The sequence below is a fragment of the Rana temporaria genome, chromosome 4 (assembly GCF_905171775.1).
Source record: "Rana temporaria chromosome 4, aRanTem1.1, whole genome shotgun sequence".
NCBI lineage: Eukaryota > Metazoa > Chordata > Amphibia > Anura > Ranidae > Rana > Rana temporaria.
The window spans coordinates 433,175,641-433,201,545 of record NC_053492.1 but is presented as its reverse complement, the minus strand read 5'-3'; the positions used below and the strand labels follow the sequence as shown (position 1 = coordinate 433,201,545).

Sequence of the window (25,905 nt, the reverse complement as noted above, 5' to 3'; positions counted from 1 at the left end):
GGTGCTTCATGTTAATTTGTGAAACAACCAATGGGAAGCCCTCCTGTGAAAACCAGTACCAAATAACGTGTACCGGGAGCATATATTCATTACACATAGTTTTATGGCTACTATACAAATAATAGTAAGATCGTGGAAAATGCTGGTGCTTCGTTTTGAAGAGGTTAAGAATAGAATACACGGTAAGCTTATAATCGAAAAGTTGGCGACATTTCCTAACAATACACACAATCAATATCTGTGAACCTGGCAGCCCCGATCAGACAATTTTGCACTCTCCCCACTCACATCCTGTTTTTTTTTTTTTTTTTTTATACATAAAAGGTAGAGTTGAGCCTAATGCCTGTCTGATAGGCCTTCAGGAGTGGAAGATGGGGTTTTTCTTCCTCTTCCTCCTGATCTCGTTCCTCTCCTTAGTTTTCACTTCCCTCACTCCCCTGCTTCTTCTTCCCTCATTTCTTTCCCTTGTTCTTTTCTTCTTCTTCTTCCTTTGGATTTTTCTGCTCTCTCAAGGCTGTGCATTACCATTTTTTGTGAAGGGAATGATGGTGAGATAAGTTGCAAATGACCTTTCTTTTGGACCCCTTTTTTTGGATTCCAGGGAGCAAGAGCTTTAAGGAGGGGTAATTTCCTTGACGTTATCATGACACCACTCAGTCATCTAACAATCGGGTAACTCTTGTTCTTGAGAATAGTATTTTAACCTCTACCTAAATTGTAAAAGAAACATAGCGGCGCTGATATCATGGTATAACAATCAATACTATAATACGTTTTTATAGTATTGATTGTTATAGTATTGATTGTTATACTGTGATATCAGCGCCACTATTTTTTCTTTACAATTTAGGTAGAAGTTAAAATACTATTCTCATTTATGATTTATTTAAAGTGGCAGCTTTAATAATAAAAAAATCCAATCTTTTCTAGGGGTGCAATGGGACCATCAGTGAAGCCGCGTACACACGACAATTTTTCATGTCATGGAAAAAAACAATGTTTTTCTCGATGCAATACTTGTCAAGCCTGCCTTGCATACACACACGATCGTGAAAAAAAAATGCTCGAGCAAAGCGCGGTGACGTACAACACGTACAACGGCACTATAAAGGGGAAGTTCCAATCGAATTGCGCCACACTTTGGGCTGATTATGCAAATTTCCCTTCTCATAACTTGCTTTTGAGCATGCGTGTTTTTTCCCCGTCGTTAAAGCGTACACATGACCGTTTTTTGCGACAAGCAAAACTACGACGTGAAAAACGCCCAAAAAAAATAGAGCATGTCCTAAATTTTTAATGCCCATTTTTCTCATCAAGAAAAATGCTCTGGAGCCTACACACGACCGTTTTTAACGACCAATTTAAAAAATTGCATTTTTCTCATCATGAAAACGGTCGTGTGTACGTGGCATTAGACAACTCTTGTTCTTGTAGACAATGTTTACTCCCCCTGTTTTCCTTTTTGTATACACGTTGGCTTGTCTTGTTTTACTTTCCTTACAATGACTGATGAGATTGTTTCTCACAGCTATTTGTTTTGCGATTCTTTATTTAGTTCCTTGGAAAACCAGCCAAAATTGGTGTTTTAAGTTTTGTATCATACTGTAAAATATGTATAAGCAGAGCTTTTTTTCTCAGAGAATAGGTGCAGGAACTCCCCCCTTCTGAGTCACCATTTGTCTCTGCCCCCCCACCCACTCCCAAGCACCGTTCTTGGTTCCACCCCAACCCACCTCCAAAGCCGCGTACAGACGAGCATACATGTACGATGAAACCGGTCCGCCGGACCGTTTTCACCGTACATGTCTGCCCGGGGATTTCTGTATGGTGGCTGTACTCACCATCATACAGAAATCCGTGCATAAACAATACGCGGGGCGTGTCCGCGCCGTCGCCGCGATGATGACGCGGCGACGTGGGCGGCCCTGCCAGTTCAATGCTTCCACGCATGCGTCAAAGTCATTTGACGCATGCGAGGGATGGCGGACGCTCGGACATGTACGGTAGGTCTGTACAGACGACCGAACATGTCCGAGCGGGCAGGATTTCAGCGGGCTGTTTTAAAACAAGTCCAGAAATATTTGTCCGCTGGAAAAAGGCCCGGCGGGCAAATGTATGCTGGAATCCTGTCCGCTCGGGCCTACACACGACCGAACATGTCTGCATGTCTGTCAGCAGACATGTTCGGTCGTGTGTACGGCCCACAAGAGTTACTGTCAAAATATTGTAAGTCAATTGATGCAGAGTTTTAGTTTCCTAACCTTACTTAACCTACTTGGATTAATATTTTTTTTAAATACCCAATACATACCTCTATTCCTGCAGTCTCCCTGCTGTTAAGGTGATGTCATGGGTCTTTCTTCTTCCTCCTCCTCCTCGACAGCAGTGGTGGGCAGTCCTTACTCCTGGACTAAGCAATGCTCATGTAATGAGGCTGTTTAGTACAAGAGTCAAGGGTACATAATGATGTGCCCCAGGGGCATGTCTTGGACAGCATGGGTCCACAGGAAGTGGGTTTATGTACACTGGCGGTCATCTGGTTAAACCTGGAAGAAGAGAAGCAACCAGACCTGGGATAGGAGGTCAGTATTGCAGCTTTTTTTTTTAATTCACCAGGTTTACAAGGTATTACAATTTTCAAATAATTACCAAAAATAGCATTTAATTTTAAACCTTTCAGTCTTCACCCAAAATTGAGATACCTGTCATGGGCTAACTAACCACTTAACCAGTGGTCAATGTTGAGTTTACAAATTGCTGCAAAAGTGAGTGTTATCTCCTGTACAGATTATGTGATGTGTATGATATGGAATCTTTTACATACCTGGAAGATCCCACGCCACAAAGATTGATCGTGGCCCGAGCACAGTGATATTGTATGGAATAGGAATTTGGTCCGGGGTGTGCATGGGAGTTTTTACAACATAGAGATCACTGATGGAGCCTCCTGCTTCTGTTCTGGCTTCCAGCTGGTATGTGTACCTTAAAGGGAATGCATAAAGTATTTTCAGTGATCACATCATTTATAATTTGCCTTTTTGCAGTGTCAGCTGTCCATTTTTCCATTGGCAGTGAACACACATACACTGAGGTTTCCCAAGACACTAATGCAAATCTATATTCATTAATACATGGGTAGCGCCTGGTTACTTCTAATAACTGGTGCTAATTTTATTTTAGAGGGGGTCAGAGAGTTAGTTAGCTCTGACCAGGCTGATTTGTTTGAACTTGGGTCTCTGTCTCAGCTTGGCTGTGTTGTGGGCTCATTCTGTCGCTTCTGGGGTGCTGATCCCACCCCAGGACGACAGGTGGCAGCCTATCAGGAGGGGTTTTCCTCGCTGTGCATGCTGGGGGAGGGTATTTATGGGACAGATGCCATTGATCTGGTCGTCTTCTTCCAGTGTGGCACCCACCTTTAGGGTGACCACATCACGGCACCCCGGCGAAATGACCTTCCAGGGAGGGGTGCGGGTGCCACGTGGTGTTCCTGGTTCCGGGACCACGTTGGTCCGGAACATTGGAGCTGTGGCTGGGCCCCAGTGATCGACTGGGTCCCCAATCCTGAGAAGATCCCAAGCGTTGTTCCTTTGAGAGGAAGCTGTTCGGTGGGGAGTCCACCTGAGAAGAGCCAAGAGAGGCTGGCGATCCAATAGGGTTTCGACAATCCACCGGGGATCAAGGTAACTGGGTACTGAAAGGCTGGACGTTGGTCACCTATCAGTCGGTAACCTAACTGCAAACTACCTGAAGGAGATCCAGGTGCAAAGTCTATTAAGGAGGATTTTCTCTGCTATCTCAATTCTAAGGAGGGTCTGTGGCAGAGACTTTTCCCTAAGTTCCGAGTGCTACTCTGGCTGCCAGGTCAGTGAGAGAGGCCTGTCCAGGTACACTATGCCCACTCTGGCTAGAGTGGCGAAGAAAACAAAATGTTTCCTATTGTTACGCCTGAATCTGCTGTTTCTCCTTCTACTGCATCTTCACTCTTCACCTCAAGTTTTATTGTTTTTACCCCGGCTGGGTAATAAAGAGCACAGAAAAAGACACCTGTTGTGGACATTCCGTTACTGCTGCTTTCACCATACCCCCCTAGATGGCGGAGGAGCCACAAGGTAACATGCCACCCAAAACAAACCAGCAGCTCCTTCGGGGGTAGTGCTACACATCGTTATTTTTTTTTTAATGCTCTAAGCTCAAGTATCTGAATTTTACTTGATATCAACCTATTGAGTGAAGCTCATAGTGGGAGGCGAAGCAGCGCAAGAGCCAGTTCATGTGGTGAAAGGAAGCATGTTGATAGGAGGCTAAAGCAGAGAGAGATTAGCTAATCACTGTGCTGCTTCTCTTTCACTGTCCAATCACAGGCTGATGGTGGTTCTAGACTAGGGTGACCAGACATCCCCGGTTTCAGGGGACAGTCCCCGGGTTGAGGACACTGTCCCCGGACCAAGTCTGTCCCTGGTTTTGTCCCCGGATTGGATTTAAACAGGGGCTGGGGCAATTTCAAAGACAGTCAGTGCAGAATAAAAAAAATTCTGAATTACACCCCCGTCGCTCCTACTAGCTTAGGGGGGGGGGGGGTGAATTTTTTTCCCATTATCTGTGCCCCTTTCTGATGATGTGTGCTGGTCGGAGCGGAGGGAATATTTCTTCAGTTTCAAGGTGCATGCCCATTCAGCTCCGCTCGCATGTTCTTCTGCCTTGGCTCAAGTCCTGGCCAGTCGCCTGCCTGCTTATCTCCTTGCCTTCCCTGGTGGAGTGATCTTCCTCCGCTCCCCACCCAGTAGTAGCCGGGGAACGGAGAGTAAGACTTGACAGGCTATGAGGCGGGCGGCAACGGGTAGAGAATCACTGATTGCCGACATTACTAGTAAAAAAATAAATAAATAAATATGTCCCCAGATTTTATTTAAAAAATCTGGTCACCTTATTCTAGCCCAGTGATCATCAACCCTGTCCTCAGGGCCCAGTAACAGGCCAGGTTTGCAAGATAACTGAAATACATCACAGGTGATATCATTTGCTGCTCAGTGATTGCAGTATTCTATTTCCCCAAGGTAATACATAAAACCTGGCCTATTAGTGGGCCCTGAGGACAGGGTTGATGACCACTGCTCTAGACAGCCTGGGCTCAGGGGAAGCAGATTGAATGATACTGCACATCATCTAACCCAACAGACTGATGACATCTAGTGGTGGAAAAGAAGTGTTGCAGGGGACACCTTCAGGTTAAAGGTAAGTATTGCAGCAACTGTTACTTTTAAAATTTACCTTTTAATAGGCTAATAAGTTTTCTTTTTGTCTACTATAATGGCTAAACTTCCTTATCACTGAAAACTCAAAAGCGTGGTTTGTATGGGCCACAGTTCTTCCTTAAAAGTAGTAAAACCTATGGAAAACCAATGGCCAATCAGGAGTAAAATGCAGAGAAGAAAAAAAGAACTTTTATTCTTTTTTATGGGTGATCTAGTTTTATGTTAGAATAGCAGTAAAAGCAGCCTGCAGTCGATACAAGTCTCTTCAATATGTGCAATGACAAAAGTCCTGCAGGAGTTTCTGTCAATGCCTCTGAATGATTAAGTAATAATGATTTTTCCCTTTTTAAAAGAGGAAGTAAAAGTCTTGTTTGTGCCGAGCCCAGATACAATATCTCTGTTAATCATGGCTGAGAGCTTAATATAGATCAGTGTTAAACATTACCTGCTGTTGGGCTTCAGGCCAGAATCGGTGAAATTCAGATATTCCCCACTTCTTGTGGAAATGACTGTACCATCCCGTATTAGTCTATACTGAGAAACCATCCCATTGGGCCTCTCCGGTTCCCTCCAATATAGTTCCAGGGCTGATGAATTGATTGTGATGTGGTAGGGATTCAACCACACTCCTAGAGAAGGAAAAAAACAGCTGCTATCAGAACGGTGGAGATATTTATGGGTCACTTCTAGATGGGAAGATTTGTTTTAAATATTATTTTTGTTGCATTTATAATTTTATCATGAAAAGAAGAGCTATTATTTATTTTACTGTCATTTATATAGTATTTCCAGACACATTACTTCAAAAGACAGCTGTACCTAAAGGTTGTCCTTTGGGCTTGGTTCATACTTTTGTGTTGAACTACCAAGCATGTTGCATGTTGCAGTGAAAAGAATAGCTATCATTTTATTTACCATTATTTTATATATGAGGGCTGTACTAAAAGTAATGCAAAAGTGGTCATACCTTTTTTATTAGCTTACATTGATCATTTAAATGTCACATGTCGGTAGAGTAACTTTTCCTCTAAAGCAGGGGTCTCCAAACTTTTAAAACAAGGGGACAGGTTACTGTTCTTCAGACTTCAGAGGGGGGGGGGGGTGGACTGTGGCTAGTTGGAGTAAACAATGCCACATCTTTTCCTCTCATTGGGACACTATTCCTCTCATTGATACCAATAATGGGACACTATTCCCCCCACTGATCAATGATGAGACACTATTCCTTCCACTGATACCAATGATGGGACCAGGGGCAGACTGACCATTCAGCCACTCGGGCACTGCCCGAGGGCCCCATGCTACTAGGGGGCCCCATCAGGGTTGCCAGCCTCAGTAAAACCAGGGACAGATAGTATGTTAAAACAGGGCTCAAAATGTCAAGTCCTGAGCTACTAGCCAGGCCTCAAGAGTTACTCGCCACCAGTTGCCCCACCTAATTCATACACTGCCCTGCGCCTAATTGCACCCGTAAACACGCCCTCGTAGATTATCTCATGGAATGACAATGTTTTATGCAAAATCAAGTTACAAAATTAAATATTACCAACAACAACTTTAACAAAATGGGACAGGGCACTGGGGGCAGACCAGAGGGACAGGGCACTGGGGGCAGACCAGAGGGACAGGGCACTAGAACTGGGTCTCTTCCCCATTCTCTTCCTGTCTCCTCTGCAACTCCCATCCATCCTCTCTCTCTCCCATTCATCTCATCATCAGGAGCCTGTGTGTGCGGCTCCCCACTTCCCCCTTTTATTCAGGCTGGCAGAGAGGAGAGGAGCTGCAGCACAGCGGGAGGGAGTACAATCCAGCGCTGAGATCCACACAACTGTACAGCTATTGACACCATAGAACAGTGCACACTGACAGCGAACAGCACACATTGAGACGAGTCTGTTCACAGTGCTCAGGCTGAACTGCTGGACACTTACATAGAGCACAAGGAGAAGAAAACTGCACAAACTAGAAGGCTGCCGCTCTCATGTCAGGGCAACTTTCAGTGAGCGCTGCACCGGAGTGGTCATTTTTGCAATCCTCCACCTCACTCATTACTTTCTGCTCTCCAGCTACATTGGTCGGGGCCCGGGGGAGGGGGGAAGGCTCAGAGAGGTCATACTGTTGGGTCCCATGGCTTAATGAGAATTGTAAGGAGAGCACCTGTGTACTGCTCTGCCTGTGCGCGACTCAACAGACTACTTTTCCCGAGCATGCACCTTTCCTCTTCGGCCGCCAATCTCATCGGGACTCTAAGTGTAGGCACAGATTGGAGGGAGATTGGTCATGCAGTCCTGTCATCACTCGCCCCCAGCTTTAATCCACTCGCCAAATGCTAGTAGGCGAGTGGAAATTTTGAGGGCTGTGTTAAAATCTGTGTTTCTTTTTTTTTTTAAATCCCAAGATTATAGCTGCCCTGCCTCTCCGGTACCTTTTCAGTCTGTGTATGTGTAATCTGTGTGTATGTATACAGTGTGGCCCAGATTCTCAAAGGGCTTACGACGGCGCAACGCCATGTACGCCGTCGTAAGTCCTAATCTGGGCCGTCGTATCTATGCGACTGATTCTTAGAATCAGTTACGCATAGATATCCATTAGATCCGACAGGCGTAAGGCTCTTACGCTGTTGGATCTTAAATGTAATTTTTTTTTGGCCGCTAGGTGTCGCCTCCGTCGTTTTCCCCGTCGTCTAAGCAAATTAGCTAGATACGCGAATTCCCGAACGTACGTGTGGCCAACACAGTAAAGTTACGATGTTTACGTTAGGCTTGTCCCAGCGTAAAGTTGCCCCTGGGTATATGAGGCGCAATCAATGTTAAGTATGGCCGTCGTTCCCGCGTCGAAATTTGTAAATTTACTTTGTTTGCGTAAGTCGTCCGTGAATGGGGCTGGACGCCATTTACGTTCACGTCGAAACCAATGACGTCCTTGCGACGTCATTTGGAGCAATGCACCCTGGGATATTTTTCGGACGGCACATGCGCAGTACGTTCGGCGTGGGAACGCGCTTAATTTAAATGCTCCACTCCCCCTACCCGGCTAATTTGAATTAGGCGGGCTTGCGCCGGGTGATTTACGCTACGCCGCCGCAACTTTACAGGCAAGTACTTTGTGAATAAAAAACTTGCCTGTTAAACTTGCGGCAGCGTAACGTAAATGAGATACGTTACGCCCGCCGAGTTTTACGCCGATCTACGAGAATCTGGGCCTGTGTGTATACTGTGTGTGTGTATACTGTGCGTGTGTGTACACTGTGTGGCCCCATAATCTCCTATTGTCTGGGGGCCCCATAATCTCCTATTGCCTGGGGACCCCATAATCTCCTATTGCCCGGGGGCCCCATAATCTCCTATTGCCCAGGGGCCCCAATGAGTTGTCAGTCTGCCCCTGGATGGGACACTATTCCTTACACTGATACCAATGAGGGGGCACTATTCCTCCCACTGATACCAATGAGGGGGCACTATTCCTCCCACTGATACCAATGATTGGGCACTATTCCTCCCACTGGTGACAGTGGGAGGAATAGTGGAAAATGATTGTTATCAGTGGGAGGAATAGTACCCCCTCATTGGTATCAGTGGAAGGAATAGTGTCCAAATAAAACATATATTTTTTTATACCTATACTGTGGTTTGGCCTTTAAAGTCCCATCTGGGAGGTATCTCTATTTTTCCTTTTTTTTAACATCCGTCATCCACTGACTACCTAACCCAAAACATTTTCTACCCAAACTGGCCAAAGTCTGGTCCTTCTAAAGTCTGAAGAACGGTACACTGGACCTTTGTTTAGAAAAGTTGGAGACCCCCACTGTAAAGAATAACTTGCCCCGTTTAACATCATCATCATCATTCCAGCAATTAGTGCAGAACCAGTGCCATCGGACATGATAGAAGTATCCACCCACATTGCAGGGGAGTGTGATACTGGCTGTGAAGGGATAATTATAAAGATATGTTTTAATTGGTGTCAAAACCTTTATTAGGAAAAAAAAGGTATAAACATAGGATTACTTAGGGGGGGAGGGGGGTATGGTGATTTTGATGTCTTCATTGCTGACTTGCTTTTGAAAGTGCATGTTCCAAGACTTATGCACTATTCGCTACATAGCTGATCACTAACCCACTTCAGAATTTTGGGCTGGAGATGCCAACAATATTGGCTAAGCACAGGAGAGAAGGTGGGTGTTAAAGGGGAATCGTCTTTTTCTGTTTTTCTAGTTTTTTATTTAAGAGGCGTTGAGACGGTCTTCACACATATGCATACGATATGTAATGGGCATTGGACACAAATGTTGTGCATGTGCTTCTATTCATTTTTAATGGCACTCTATACTATAAATATGTATCTGACCCTCAGTTTAGAAAGCACATTCTGTGTTCAGGTACTTTAGGAAAAAAGAATCCTGAACGTTGTTTGGTACATAGACACGCCTTAAAGCGGAGGGCCACACAAAAATGGAACCTCTGCCTTTTGGAACCATCCCCCCCCCCCTCCGGTGTCACATTTTGCACCTTTCAGGGGGGAGGGGGGTGATGATACCTGTATAATACAGGCATTTGCACCCATTTCTGGGCATAGACCCCCATGGGGGTTACGCCACTCCCCCCTCCCTTCCGCTGTCCTGTCTTCTGGAAAACACACAGGTCCCAGAAGACAGCAGGGACCAGTGAGGACGCACAGCGCGACTCGTGCATGCGCAGCAGGGAACCGGGAAGTGAACGCTTCATTTCCTGATTCCCTCACCGAGGATGCGGCAGGGGCAGCCGAAGGCCAAGCGATTGATCGGCTTCGGCTGCCGACATCGCGGGCACCCTGGATAGGTAAGTGTCCATTTATTAAAACCCAGAAGCTGCAGTATTTGTAGCTGCTGGCTTTTAATATATTTTTTTTAGGCGGACCTCCGCTTTAAAGTGATTATAAACGATCACCTTTTAAAACAAACCATTCAGTTTACAATTAATATGAAAGGCAAAACATTTTTGTATAGATATAAAAAACAAAAACAAAAAAAAAACATAAATACCCTTTTTTCCCCTTTTTTTATAAGTGATCACATTCCCTCTATTCTAAACTGCATAAGAGCTGGGGGAGGAGGAACAGCAGGGCACTGAGTTTCCCAGTAGATGTGCAGCAGGAGTGTATCATAACAAGTCTGATCATTGGAGGAGAGCAAGCTGAGTTCCCAGCAAACCCAGTGAACTGACCATAGTGTGCTCTCATGCTTAGTGTGGTCAGTTTTTAATAGAAAAGCAGAGGGACTGGCAAGAACACCATATTTTTCACACAAAGGAAGCAATACAAAGAGAACACAATGCTTTCTCATACAAGCACATGGTACAGCAGACACATATCAGGAATATGAAGTGTTGGGGTAACAATTGCTTTAAGAATCCATAGGAAACGACTGGGCACAGGAGGGACTACAACACACATTGCATATATTGTTATATCAATGATAATAATAATAATATGTACCTTGAGGAGCGGCTTGTGACGTCTGACCTGCAGACACCTCGCTGTTACTGCATCCAAATGAGGTACAGGTGACAAGGAAGAAGAAATATTTTGTATATGGTTCAAGTCCTAAAACAATCAAAAGGGAAAATAAATTGTTTACAAAAACAGCAGAAGCAACAGGGATATACAGGACATATACCATGGAGAGTGTTTTGTTATATCTATTCAATAAGACAAAAATCCTTGCCAGAAATCTTGCAAGTTGATAACATCCTGTGCACGCTGCCTCTGCTGCACTGTAACCTTAAGCAGTGTTATAAACCCTGCCCAGTCAGACTGGGAACAAACAGAATACCTCTCTGCTATGGTTTGGGGATGAGGAGAAGGGGAGGTGTTCTGTAGTCCTAGGATGACAACACATAGGTAGATTCAGGTAGAGTTAGGCCGACTTATCAGTAGATAAGTCGACCTAACTCAGAATCTACGCCGACTTATGTTTAAGCGTATGCTCAAACAGAGATACGCTTAAACATATCTAAGATAAGACGGCTTGCGCCGTCCTATCTTAGGTTGCAATTTTTCGGATGGCCGCTAGGTGGCGCTTCCATTGCGGTCGGCGTAGAATATGTAAATGAGTTGATACGCCGATTCACGAACGTACTCCCGGCCTCCGCAGTAGTTTTACGCCGCTTCCGTAAGGTATTAGCAGGCCTAAAGTTACTTACTTAGCTATTAGGTGGAATAACAATGTTAAAGTATGGCCGCCGTTCCCGCCGCGAGATTCTAATTTTTTACGTTGTTTGCGTAAGTCGTCCGTGAATCGGGATTTACGTCGTTTACATCCACGTCGAAATCAATAGGCCCGTGCGGCGTACTTAGCCGCAATGCACACTGGGAAATGTAGGCGCCCGGCGCATGCGCAGTAATAAAAACCCTCAAAAACGTGAGGTCAAGCCTCATTACCATAAAACACGCCCCCCTCCAACACATTTGAATTAGGCGCCCTTATGCCCGCCGATTCAGGCTACGCCGACGTAAATTAGCAGGCAAGTACATTGTGAATCATGTACTTGCCTCGTTAACTTACGGCGGCGTAGCCTAAATTCCTTAAGCTACGCCGCCGCAAAGTTACGCGTCCGTACCTGAATCTACCTAACACTAAGTAAATACAGTACAGTGAAAGAGTGTTGTCACCCGAGGAAAGAAGAAGTTTGTTTCCGGCAAGATCACCAAGTAAAAATTGAGGGAAAAAAAAGTATTATCAACCACTTTACAAATTATTAGTTTAAAGTGTCACTAAACCTACATCATAAAAAAACTCTCAATAAATGCTGTATTACATGCTGTTCATATTTACTATGAGATTAATTTTCTGTATTCTGCAAGAAACATGTTTAATCCTGCTGCTCTCTATCTCCCCCCTCTGGCCATGTCCCCAATGCAGCTAAGGATTTTGCAGCTGTGGTGGCAACTCTGCACATGCTCAGTTTTCAGTGAGTTTCTATGCTGAGCATTTCCTCCCTATCACATCTGAGCAGTCCATGTGAGTATAGAGTCACACATGTGGGGGTGTATACACTGTGGTAAATGACAGCCCAATCCCTCCCTCCTCCATGTCCACTAACCAGCTAAACGCAATTGGGCCGGCAGATTACATGTAGATTAATGGAGGCTTCACCTCCCCCTATATATATTTGTATGGCAATTATTATTTTATTTTTTATTTTATTTTTTACAAACAACGTGGTGTTTATTGAGAAGAGTAAGAGCAGTTTACAGTACATACATAAACATGGCATTAGTAACTAATGCAGGTGTTTGCAAAGGAAACAAAACAAATTACAATTGACCAGTGTTCTGCACACATCAATTACAGTACAAGAACACGGAATATTTAGATACTGGGTCCACCAGCAGGAGGGCCTGCAAGCCAGACAAATCACCTGGAAATAGAAATAAATAAGAAAAAATGTATATATAAAAGGAAGGGGAGAAGGGCGAACATAACTAAAGAGGAGAAGCACCACACCATTGCAGGGATCAAGTAGCAGCAGTGCCTAGCCACGTGTCCCAAATGTTGCCGTATTTGGCTGGGCAGCCCCTATGTACATATACTTCTTTTTTGTACGGCAGTACTTTATTAAGTGTGGATATCCATTCCTGCAGCGATGGGGGCATAGCCTGGAGCCACTTCCTCGCTATAAGCAGTATAGCAGTGAACAACAATTCTTGGAGACAGATTTTATGGAACTTGAGTCTGGGAACACCCCCAGCAAACATTGCTTGGGGCATAACGTCAGGGGAGAGCCCATCTTGTCATGAATGAATTTTACTATGTGAGTCCAGTAGTCCTGTATTACTGGGCATGACCACAAAAGATGGAAAAAAGTGCTGGATGGGTCACCACATCTGAGGCATAAAGGGCTGTAGTCAGGTTTGTATTTGGCCAAGCGAATCAGAGTCAAGTATGATCTATGTAACATGTAGAGTTGTGTGAGGCGGTCAGACATCTTAGTCGAGACCATAGGTGTGCGCAGCCTATAGCAATAGGGTGTGCACTCTAAAACGCCCAAACACACACTACTGATCAAAAAAATGTGGGGAAAAAAATTGCGCTAGTTAGAGAAATTTAGACCATGTAGCAGCCAGCACACAAACAAACAAAGTCAAGTATAAACAGAAAACAATAAGTGCAGCGCTAAAGTTGATATTGAGTGGAAAAATGTTGCCAAAATCACATATCATTGGAAGTGAGAACAACAGAGGACTGTGAGGAATGTGAATGGGAATTCACTCAGCATGGGGGCAATGCTTGTAATGAGTCCATGTGTGTATAACCTAACAGGTGAATGGAAACACCGACCAGGTGCAATGAACAATGAAAAGTTCAATGAACAAATGGAAACAGTTCATAGGTATGCTTCCCAGTGGAAGGATAAAACACTTCAAACGTAATGCTGGTTCAGATAAGGAAAGTAGCAGTCATGGCTTGTCTGTAACAATCTTCAGAAAATCATAAAGAGGGTGGATACTCTTACCAGCTACGGTGGACTTGCATGTTAGTACTAACATCAAGTCGGATACAGCATGGTGGTCACAGCGGACCCTGGGCTCTGTACGGATGGATCTGTGGGATGGTCTCTCCAACTGGAACGATGGAACCGATCTTGTCAGATACCTCTCTCAGGAACAGAAACCCAAATGGACAGGGCTGATGACTCATGGATCAACACAGCATGTGTGGAAAGGAAAAAAAATGCTCCAATGGTGCAGGTCAAAAAAGACCTTTTTTGACCTGCACCATTGGAGCATTTTTTTTCCTTTCCACACATGCTGTGTTGATCCATGAGTCATCAGCCCTGTCCATTTGGGTTTCTGTTCCTGAGAGAGGTATCTGACAAGATCGGTTCCATCGTTCCAGTTGGAGAGACCATCCCACAGATCCATCCGTACAGAGCCCAGGGTCCGCTGTGACCACCATGCTGTATCCGACTTGATGTTAGTACTAACATGCAAGTCCACCGTAGCTGGTAAGAGTATCCACCCTCTTTATGATTTTCTGAAGATTGTTACAGACAAGCCATGACTGCTACTTTCCTTATCTGAACCAGCATTACGTTTGAAGTGTTTTATCCTTCCACTGGGAAGCATACCTATGAACTGTTTCCATTTGTTCATTGAACTTTTCATTGTTCATTGCACCTGGTCGGTGTTTCCATTCACCTGTTAGGTTATACACACATGGACTCATTACAAGCATTGCCCCCATGCTGAGTGAATTCCCATTCACATTCCTCACAGTCCTCTGTTGTTCTCACTTCCAATGATATGTGATTTTGGCAACATTTTTCCACTCAATATCAACTTTAGCGCTGCACTTATTGTTTTCTGTACACACTACTGATCGCTCACGTGTTCATTCAGAAAGGGAAAGGGCCGGTAAATTACCTATTTACTGCCCACTTCCCCACTCCTAAAACATCCCAGCAGCAACAGCCAATAAGAGAGGAGGAAATCTGGCAGCGCTGCAGGGGGAAATAGGGGAGCCAGAGCAGTAGGAGAATCTGTGCTGCACAGGGTGATTAGGGTGTGCCTGGGCACACCTGGCACACCCTGTGCGCACGCCTATTGTCGAGACCTTTTTACATGCGTCCAGTGCATCCTCCCATTCGTCGTCCTCCAGCCCGCCAACATCTCCAGCCCACCGGTCTTTCAACTTATATGCAATAGCCGCCGCAGGCGGGCAGAGAAGGGAATTATAGAATGTTGAAATAAGTTTACGGGAATCCTGTCCCATTATAATGCACAGAATATCCAAGTTAGGGGGGGCAATACGGAATTGCACCCGGAGAGCGTGGTGGAGCTGGAGGTAACGAAAATGCATAGAGTTGGGGAGATTGAAGTCCTCTTGAAATTACTGTAATGATTTCAGGACAGCATCACAGTAGGCATCCAAAAGGTATCTCACCCCCCGACTACGCCACAGGACTTGGTCGGGTACCGTCTGTAGTTCATGCAACCCAGGATTATCCCATGAGGGTGTGTGAGAATGCGTAGACGGCAACCTTCCAGATTTTACACTGAGTGTGCAGTAGCCCCTTGCAGTCTTTAACCACTTGACACCCGCCCGCCGTCAAATGACGGAGGGCGGAATGCTCTATTGTTCCGACAGGACGTCATATGACCTCCTGTCATTTAAAGCCTCTAGCACCAGTCGCGTCACTGAGAACACAGTGCGCGTGCCCGGCGGCCGCGATGGCCATCGGGCACCCGCGATTGCCCAGTAACTGAGCAGGGACGTGGAGCTCTGTGTGTAAACACAGAGCTCCACGTCCTGTCAGGGAGAGAGGAGACCGATCTGTGTCCCTTGTACATAGGGACACAGATCGGTCACCTCCCCCAATCAACCCCCTCCCCCTACAGTTAGAACACACCCAGGATACACATTTAACCCCTTCCCCGCCGCCTAGTGGTTAACCCCTTCCCTGCCAGTCACATTTATACAGTAATCAATGCATATTTATAGCACTGTTCACTGTATAAATGTGAATGGTCCCAAAAATGTGTCAAAAGTGTCCGATGTGTTCGCTATAATGTCGCAGTCCCGAAAAAAAACGCAGATCGCCGCCATTCCTAGTAAAAAAATCAAAAATCAAAATCAAAAATATGTAGAAGAATACGTATCGGCCTAAACTGTGAAAAAAATATATATTTTTTTAAAAAATTGGATATTTATTATAGCAAAAAGTAAAAAATATTGTGTTTTTTTTTCAAAATTGACGCTCTTTTTTTGTTTATAGCCCAAAAAATTAAAACCGCACAGGCGAACAAATACCACCAAAAAAAAGGACATCAATTTTGTTTGGGAACCACAGCGCACGACCGCGCAACTGTCAGTTAAAACGATGCAGTGCCGGAAACTAAAATCTCGTCTGGGCAGGAAGGGGGTGTATGTGCACAGTAGGCAAGTGGTTAAGGAGAATTTGAAAGGGGTCAACAAGCCCGGAGGCGCGAGGGGAGCACACCAGTGCCATGTAGCAATATTTGTCACTTTTGTCTAAGTAGAAAAAATGGGACAATTGCGCTGCCAAATAGTATAGGTTGAAATCGGGCAAGGCCGCGCTCCCCAGCTCAGGGGGGTTCTTCAGCGTCTGCCAGGACAGCTTGTGGCGGGCAGCACCCCAAACAAAGGAATTATGGAGGGCTTCAATATATTTAACAATTCTGAGGGGCAGATAGACTGGAGCGTGCCAAAGAACATACAGGAACTTGGGGAGGAGGACCATTTTGGAAAATTATTTTTATTAAAGAATAAGGCCCCATACACACGAGAGAATTTATCCGCGGATACGGTCCAGCGGACCGTTTCCGCGGATAAATCCTCTCGAGGATTTCAGCAGATTTCTATGCGATGGCGTGTACACACCATCGCATTGAAATCCGCGCGGAAATCCTCTGGCGATGACGTGTCGCCGCGACTATGACGCGGCGACGGGCGCGACGCTGTCATATAAGGAATTCCACGCATGCGTCAAATCATTACAACGCGTGCGGGGAATCCCTTTGGACGGATGGATCCGGTGAGTCTGTACAGACGAGCGGATCCATCCATGGGATGGATTCGAGCAGATGGATTTGTTGTGCATGTCAGCAAATATCCGATCTGCTGGAATCCATCCCAGGGGAGATTTATCCGCGGAAAAAGATCCGCTGGCGTGTACACACCATAGGATCTATCCGCAGAAACCCATTTGCTGGGATTTATCTGCGGATAGATTCTATCGTGTGTATGGGGCCTTCGGCCTTAATACTACTTTAAGACTTACATTAAAAGCCACACATCTCAGGTGAACTCAATTTCCCCTCACGCTTGTAGGAAATTAAAGAGGTAACCTAATAAAACTAGACCCTGATAGAAGCCCCTTCTCCCCCGACGGTAAGCCACAAAAAAAAAATCCTAATAGCTATAAATCTGTTTAGCCCCATAGCTCGATAAACGCAACCTGAGAAATGTCAACGCGCGGCGTAGAGCAGCAGAAGTAATGTTAAAAGGCAAAACAGAGATAGTAAATTAGCTCCCTGAATTCAGCACAAAGCAAAGGCACAGCTGCCAGATCCGGCTGGAATTGCCCTGTGATTATAATGCATCTTTTCCCATTCGAAGGGTGGAAGGTGCTTCAAAACTCTAGAAGCCGTCTTCAAATGACCTTCGGGGAGAGCTACGGCCAGCTAAAAAGAACGCCTTTCTGTGCCCAGCTCATTTGCTGAGCACAACACTTTTCCTCCCAGGCAAAACAGGCCCCAATTAGTGACTGTCGTATCTCCGTCAGTTCCTACGTACTAAATCAAAGCCCAGGCACAGCCACTCTAAAATAAAATAAATCAATTAGTGGAGGAAGACACACACAGGACGGGAAGCAGACATGTCTGGATCTATGCAGCTAAGCCTTGGGCGGGCAGACCTTCTAAAGGCACTGCTGACGACTAGAGAAAAATTATAGATATAAAGGGGTAAGAGGTGCCAGCAAGGGGCCCCTGGAGTAACCCGTGGGCTGTCAGTGTATGACCCTCTTCAGTATCCCAAAAATCAGAGAGCTTGGAAATAGACTGGGCACAGGAGACTGTCAGAGACTGAGGACATGGTACATGAAACTGTAAAGGTCCGTACACACAATCACATTTTCTGATGGGAAAAGTGTGATGGCAGGCTGTTGTTGGAAAATCCGACCGTTTGTGTGCTCCACACTTAACCCCTTCCTAGACCCCTAGTGGTTAACCCCCTTCACTGACAGTAATTTATACAGCGAACAGTGCATTTTTATAGCACTGATCGCTGTATAAATGACAATGGTCCCAAAATAGCATCAAAAGTGTCCGATGTGTCCGCCATAATGTCACAGTCACAATAACAATCGATGATCGCCGCCATTACAAGTAAAAAAAAAATATTAATAAAAATGCCATAAAACTATCCCCTATTTTGTAGACACTATGGCCCAGATTCACAAAGAGTTACGCCGGCGTGACAGCAGATACGCCGACGTAACTCCGAATCTAAGCCCGTCGTATGTTTAAGTGTATGCTCAAACAGAGATACACTTAAACATACCTAAGATATGACGGCCTGCGCCGTCGTATCTTAGGGTGCAATATTTACGCTGGCCGCTAGGTGGCGCTTCCATTGAGGTCGGCGTAGAATATGCAAATGAGTCGTTACGCCGATTCACGAACATACGCTTGCCCGTCGCAGTAAAGATACGCCGTTTCCGTAAGAGATACGCGGCGTAAAGATAAACATGCCTCCTAGGTGGCGTATCCAATGTATGTAAGTATGGCCGTCATTCCCGTGTCGCAATTTGAAAATTTTACGTTGTTTGCGTAACTCGTCCGTGAATGGGGCTGGACGCCATTTACGTTCACGTCGAAACCAATGACGTCCTTGCAACGTCATTTAGCGCAATGCACGTCTGGAAATTTTAGGGATGGTGCATGCGCCTAATTTAAATGCTCTACGCCCCCTACCCGGCTCGTTTGAATTCCGCGGGCTTGCGCCAGGGGGATTTACGCTACGCCGCCGCAACTTTACAGGCAAGTTCTTTGTGAATAAAGCACTTGCCTGTAAAACTTGCGGCGGCGTAACGTAAATAACATACGTTACGCCGCCGCAGATTTATGCCCATCTACGAGAATCTGGCCCTATAACTTTTGCGAAAACCAATCAATAAAGGCTTATTGCGATTTTTTTACCAAAAATATGTAGAAGAATACGTATCGGCTAAAAACTGAGGAAAAAATATGTTTTTGTTATACGTATTTTTTAGGGATATTTATTATAGCAAAAAGTAAAAAATATTGCTTTTTAAAAAACATTGTCGCTCTATTTTTGTTTAGCGCAAAAAATAAAAACCGCAGAGGTAATCAAATACCACCAAAAGAAAGCTCTATTTGTGGGGTAAAAGGACGTCAATTTTGTTTGGGAGCCACGTCACACGACCGCGCAATTCTCAGTTAAAGTGACGCAGTGCCGAATCGCAAAAAGTGGCCCGGTCATTTGGCAGCCAAATCCTCCGGGGCTGAAGTGGTTAACAGGAACTTTTTTATCCTTGCTGAAAATATATGCTTAAAGCACAGAAAAGCAATGCAGCCGCCATATCTAAGGTCTGGGAAGCTGCACTAGTTACATATTCCTGGGTTTAGATATCAATTAAAAAAAATGTAGCAATGGAAGCTTACATATTTCTCTGTGTATATTTAATCAGCCACACCAATGACCAATAGATAGTGAGATCTCAGATGACTTATCAGCCATAGGATATACATCATAAGAAATGGTGTCTGAAAGCCTTGTGAAATAAGTTATGGAGGAGCGGCAGGAATTTAACATTTCATATAGAGGGGATTACTGTGGCAACCAATTATTCCAATTCCCCTAAAGGGAGTCGTGTAAGATCTTCAAGAAAAGCACCATAAAACACGATTCATTATACGTACATTACTGAAAGATTGCATGTAAAAAAGCACTTATTGTGAGATTTATAGAAAAAACGCTCATGGCGCTTTCATTTACACTTCATTTCACATTTTACACCCAACCAAAAGAACTGCGGCTGCCCGGGATCAACAACAACGTAGAGCAGAAGGTGAGAGGTGCTCAGGATTGTTGGTTGGGTGATCGCAGGTCCGATTCTAGGGTCACAGACGCCTGGGTGCAGAAATATATCTGGTGCCCCCGTGTGGTCATCTTACCAATTCCTCCCCTTTACAAATGTTTGGCAACGACTCAAACACAGAGATGCTCCCCTAACACAGACAAAGAGAACACGTCAGGCACGGACCGCCCCCCCCCCCCCCAGCGACGTCACTGCGCGGCTGGTCTCTCTCCAAACAGAGACATCCGCTGCTTTGCTCTCCTTCTCTGACAGGAGGAGGGAGAGGGGATGGGCTTGGGTAGGAAACACAGTGGTGGCGGCGGTGACCAGCGGAGAGAGCCACCTCTGGACACGGACAAGGAGAGGAGGAGGAGGGAGGGAGCACTCTGGTGCTTCAGTGCCCTCACCTCTGTGGCGCCTGGGTGCACTGCACCCCACGCACCTGCCTAGGATCAGCCCTGGGTGATCGGATCTACTTTATTGATTCTGTGATTGTCCTATGTTCTTGAATGAATTTATGAATCTGCAAACATTCCTGCTATGTCACAATATACGGCAAACACATTTTCAAAAAACATTCTACCTTTTACCTTTTTAAAAGCAGCCCTAGAACTCTAGTCCAGTTACTTACCTAGGCAGAGAAGATGCCATTAAAGGGGTTGTAAAGGTTTTTTTTGTTCACCTCAATGGCAATGACAGCCCCCCCTAGCCCTTCCCCCCTCGTTTTACTTACCTGAGCCTGTTCACCTGCTGCGCTCACCCCCGACGTCCTCTTCTCCACTCCACTCCAGTCTGGCCGTTGATTGGCTAGATTGGATGGATTGATAGCAGCGCAGGCATTGGCTCGCGCTGCTGTCAATCACATCCAATGAAGCTGCGCGCCGTGGGGCAGAGCCGAGTGATACAGTCTGCGGCTATAGCCGCCGGCTGTATCACTGGAGCGCAACCGCAAGAACTAACCCCCATGACAGAGAGCTCTCATGAATGGGGTTAGTTCTTGCCGGGAGGAGCTGAGACAGCAGCCGAGGGACCCCAGAAGACAAGGATCGGGGCCACTGTGAACAAAACGAGCTGCACAGTGGAGGTAAGTATAACATGTTTGTTATTTATTTTTATTTTTTATGGGAACCTTTATTGTCCCTTTTAATCTGCTGCAGGCAGAGGGAAACATTTCCGCAGTCTCCTCTCCCCCAGTGATCAGACTGCAACATTGTAACTTATAAAGTATTCAAAGCATCTGACTAGTGTGTTTCATCATAACTCTTTTTTCAGAAGAAGCTGTACGACAAATTGTATCAGTACCAGGTCCATTAAGGGCACACAGGCATCACCCCTCTATCCACGCCACCCCATATATGGTTAATAGATACATTCATGCCACAGCCGCTGTGGCCACCCCCTATGTGCTCAGAGCCCACCCAGGTGTGTTAGAAAAGCAAATAATTATTCGCTTTTCTAAAACTGAATCGCCTCTCCACCAACCAGGAAGCACAGGTCTGTTACCAGTTTCCCGATTGGCTGAAAGGTCAGGCGATCCTATAGGAGGCGATCCCTAGGAGGAGGAGAGGAGTGGAAGTCACCGTAAACTCAGAAAAGAAGAGGACACAGGAGACGCTGCCAGATGCCCGCCGCAGCCTGTCCCCGTGCCCAATGTACCCGCTGATCCCTGATGTGCCTGCCAATCCCTGCAGCTGATGGGGTAAGTGCCAGTGGACCAGCAGACAGTGGGGGGGGGCTTGTTGTTCCGCGGGGGGGGGTGTTGTTTGTCGCCCCCCAAACAAAAAAACACCAGCCGCCACTGATTAGTACACTGATATCTTTCAGTACAATTTTAGATTGTAACTAAAGGACAAACATTTTTTTTCTAGTTTTGGATAGAGGGGAGAGGGATTGAAACAACTGTCAGGTTTTTATAGGTCTATCCCCATTAGGGATATTCACCCTCTCTATGTCCTTGTGAGTGGTGACCAATATCACTGCAAGTGAATGAAAATCTTAAATTATGAGTTGTCACCAGAACAAAATTAGAAGGAAAATGAGGACACTAGTTCTAGTGACCTTGGGGACAACCAGGGATTCCCTCACTTCCTGTTTTGGCACTGAAACAGGAAATAAAGATACATCACTCCAATAGGACACAGATGACAGAGGTTATCACCCTTACTCTAACCCAGGGGTGTCCCACAATTGTATGGATAAGGACAGCTGATGAGAAGAATATTTTTTTATTCTAAAAGTAAAAGAGGGCAACATAAAACCAGTGCAAAATTTGACACGGTTTTTGATATCCTAACGCATCAATATCTAGTTGGATGGATGTGGTAGAAATTCTCAATGAATTCTCAAGGTGCTCATCAGATATTTTGGTTCTAATTTTGACCTTCATGTGCTCCAGCTGTGAAAATAGTTGCTTACAAATAAAGGTGCTGCCGAAAACTGGTGACATGAATAAGTTAAGAGTCATTAACCTCTTCCCACCTTGCGGCCGACTATATACAGCCGCAAGGTGGCTCTGTCCTGCCGGGAGGCCGTCTATATACGGCCACAACTCGCGCGCCCGCCGTGTCACACAGGTGCCGGTGCGCGTGCCTGGCGGCCGCGAGGTCTGCCAGTCACCCGCGATCGGCAGTCAAAAAGCCAGGGACATGGAGCTCTGTGTGTAAACACAGAGCTCCACGTCCTGTCAGGGAGAGAAGACCAATGGTGTGTACTTTGTATATAGGGACAACCAGCGGTCACCTCCCCCAGTCGGTCCCCCTTCCCTACACAGTAAGAATCACTCCCAGGGTACATATTTAACCCCTTGCTGCCCCCTAGTGTTAACCCCTTCCCTGCCAGTCACATTTATACAGTAACCAGTGCATTTTTATAGCAGTGTTCGCTGTATAAATGTGAATGGTCCCAAAAATGTTTTAAAAGTGTCCGATGTGTCCGCCGTAATATCGCAGTCGTGACAAAAATCGCAGATGTTGCGATTCTTTTTTTTATCAAAAAAAATTTGAAGAATACGTATCGGACTAAACTGAATTGTTTTTTTTTTTAATGGGACATTTATTATAGCAAAAACTAAAAAATATTGTGTTTTTTTTCAAAATTGACTCTCTATTTTTGTTTATAGCGCAAAAAATAAAAACCGCACATGTGATCGAATACCACCAAAAGAAAGCTCTATTTGTGGGAGAAAAAGGACGCCAATTTTGTTTGGGAGCCACGTCGCACGACCGCGCAATTGTCATTCAAAGCGTGACAGTGCCGAAAGCTGAAATTTCACCTGGGCAGGAAGGGGGTACCGTATATGTGCCCAGTAAGCAAGAGGTTAAAGAGACACTCTCAAATTTTTTTTTGGCCGCGTGTGTTCTCTTTTTCTGATGACCTAGAATCCGATGGAATTTTTCGTCTGAATTCCGTTCAAGCTGTCTTGCATACACACTGTCAGACCAAATTCCGACCGTCCAAAACGCGGTGAAGTAAAACACTACGACGAGCCGAGAAAAATAAAGTTCAATGCTTCCGAGCATGCGTAGACTTGATTTTGAATTTCCTATAGTTTTTTTTCCATCGGAAAAAAATAAAACATGTTCTATTTCTAAACACCGACTTTAAAAATACTGATGGGGCCCACACACGATCGGAATTTTCGATGAAAAAAGTCCATCTGACTTTTTTCATCAGAAATTCTGATCGTGTGTACGTGGCATTAGTGTAAATGCATTATTACAAAAATTTTCCCATAAATTCAAAATTTTTATTTTAGGATTTTGTGTTGGGCAGAATTCATAGCCGTCTTGGGCAGCAAACAGGTTGGACATCCCTGCGCTAACCAAAAAGTAAAAATGTTTGTCTTTAGTTCAACTCATTATATATATATATGAATACATATTAGGGGTAGAGGATTTAATTTTTTTTTTGGGGGGGGAGATGTCTTGGGAGCATATGTTGAATGGTAGGATTTGACCTATGCAATGCAGATTAGAGCTCAATTTTCTTTGGGGAGGGGGTTTCTGCTGGCACATAATGGTCATACATCTCGGAGGGGGGGGGGGTGTTGCGCAATTTGGCATACTCACCCTGGGCTCCAGATGACCTTGTCCCGACACTGGCTGTGGCATCATCGCTGTGCTGTACATAGCCTGTGCAGAGAGCAGAGCTGTGGGAGGGACCCAGCAGGCTCCACCCACTACAGACTGCCTGCAGAAAATTAGAGGAGGGGGCGGAGACAAGACCAGTCACCCTGCACAAGGAGAGAGAGCAGCAGTGAGCGGTCTTAATTACAGGAAGCTCCTGCACAGAGGGAAAGTCCCACACTGGATAACTGCACAGATCTGGAAGAAATACACAAAGCACACCAAGATTCAGGTAGGAACACATGACAATTTTTTCAGCTTTAAAAACCCGAAACTGTCCTTGAAAATCAGAAACTCCTGTGACTTTTCCTCTGTTATTATAGGACGTGTTACAAGAGTTCCGACCATCAGTGTAACAAACAATAACATCCAATAAAACTTACCTAGTGCCATGCCTCCCAAACTGCATCTCTCTGCACGGCGTTCTCTCCGACTCATTTGTAAGGTAATGGTAACACAAGGTGAAACAAATTGTTTTGTACAGGGCGGTGGAAGTATTCACTAATAAATGATATAAAAGGCCTTTATTGACAAGCTGCCATGTGCTGTTTGCATTAGAGAATTTGAGAAGATGATAGCGGCTGCACGCGGGCTCCCAGAAGCCTCCAGCTCAGTGTGATAGCCGAAGATTCCTCCGTTTACTTAAAGCATTGATAACACCTCTAAATAATTAACCGAGGACTTCCGTCTCCAATTACCGCCTGCTTTTTTTAACATCTTTAGAGGATTATAAGCAATTTATGGATTTCACGCAACAAGCACATTTACCGCAATTCCCACAAAGCCTCTGAGGGATGATAGAAGCATAGCTTTGATGGAATTAAAAATAATCAGGGAAGGGAAAAGCATGTTCTGCCCAATGTCAGAGTTCCCCGTTCTTAGCCGTCATTGCTAGGCAGACACCAAACACGGAAAACATCGCGATCTCGCTTCTGGTAAAAGAATGGTAAAAATCTAAATCTAAAACAAATAAAATAAAATGAAAGCTCCCGTATACAGAACACTTCAGCTAAAGTTGATCCAGAGGAAGAAAAAAAACACCTTATAAAATATGGTCCAATGTGCTCCCCAAAATCCTTCCAGATCTCTCAAGGCTATCAGAGATTCTTGGATCAACAATCATTCATGTTATTACTTCTAAATGTTAATAGCCAGTTATATTCTGGGCATTATGAAATGCACCCAACAATTTCTAACCCCTTACTGCCTGAGGGTAAAACAAACGTTAAAGACTGAACACAAGTTTGCAACTTTAACATGTGTTTGTAAAACCATACACAACTGCTTTGTGTATACAGATGGATTGTAATAAATAAATATTATAATAAATTTGACTTTTTGGTGGTAAATTGTAATGGATATCTCCTCTTTTTTTTATGAAAGGAAAAGTGTCCCAAAATAGTAAATGCAATATACCGTATATACTCGAGTATAAGCCAAGTTTTTCAGCACATTTTTTTGTGCTGAAAATGCCCCCTCGGCTTATACTCAAGTCTCCTTTTTGCGCCTGATCTCCCGGATTTGGGGACCCAGTACCACCGACAGTAGGTCCGCTGGACCCCAAACTTGGCCCCACTCTTCCTCTACAGGTGTGCAAAGTTTTTTGTCCGGGGGACCTACAGCCGGGGAGCACTGATTTTTCAAATTCAGGCACCCCTTCCATAGACTCCCATGTTAAATGGTAATTTCTCCGGTAAATTTGGGGACCCGGTACCGGCCGGCTGTAGGTCCCATGGACCCAAACCTTGGCACACATATAGCCCCACTCTTCCTCTACAAGTGTGTAAAGTTTGCTGTCTGGGGGAACCTACGGCCGGGGAGCACCGATTTTTAAAATCCAGGCACCCCTTCTATATACTCCAATGTTAAACGTAAGTCTAGTCATAGACACAGTGAGGCATGGACACAGTGAGAAATGGGCACAGT

At 45.1% G+C, this 25,905-nt stretch overlaps 1 protein-coding gene across 1 annotated transcript in view; it reads right to left on the bottom strand.

Annotated features, from left to right (window-relative positions):
* USH2A (usherin) overlaps nucleotides 1–25,905 on the bottom strand; it is a 1,018,338-nt gene that overhangs the window by 197,194 nt on the left and 795,239 nt on the right. The window contains exons 56-58 of the mRNA XM_040347840.1: nucleotides 10,725–10,832; nucleotides 5,698–5,881; nucleotides 2,825–2,982 (exon numbers count right to left, since the gene is read on the bottom strand). Of these exons, the coding sequence (XP_040203774.1) occupies nucleotides 2,825–2,982; nucleotides 5,698–5,881; nucleotides 10,725–10,832 (450 nt within the window). The remainder of the gene's footprint in view (nucleotides 1–2,824; nucleotides 2,983–5,697; nucleotides 5,882–10,724; nucleotides 10,833–25,905) is intronic.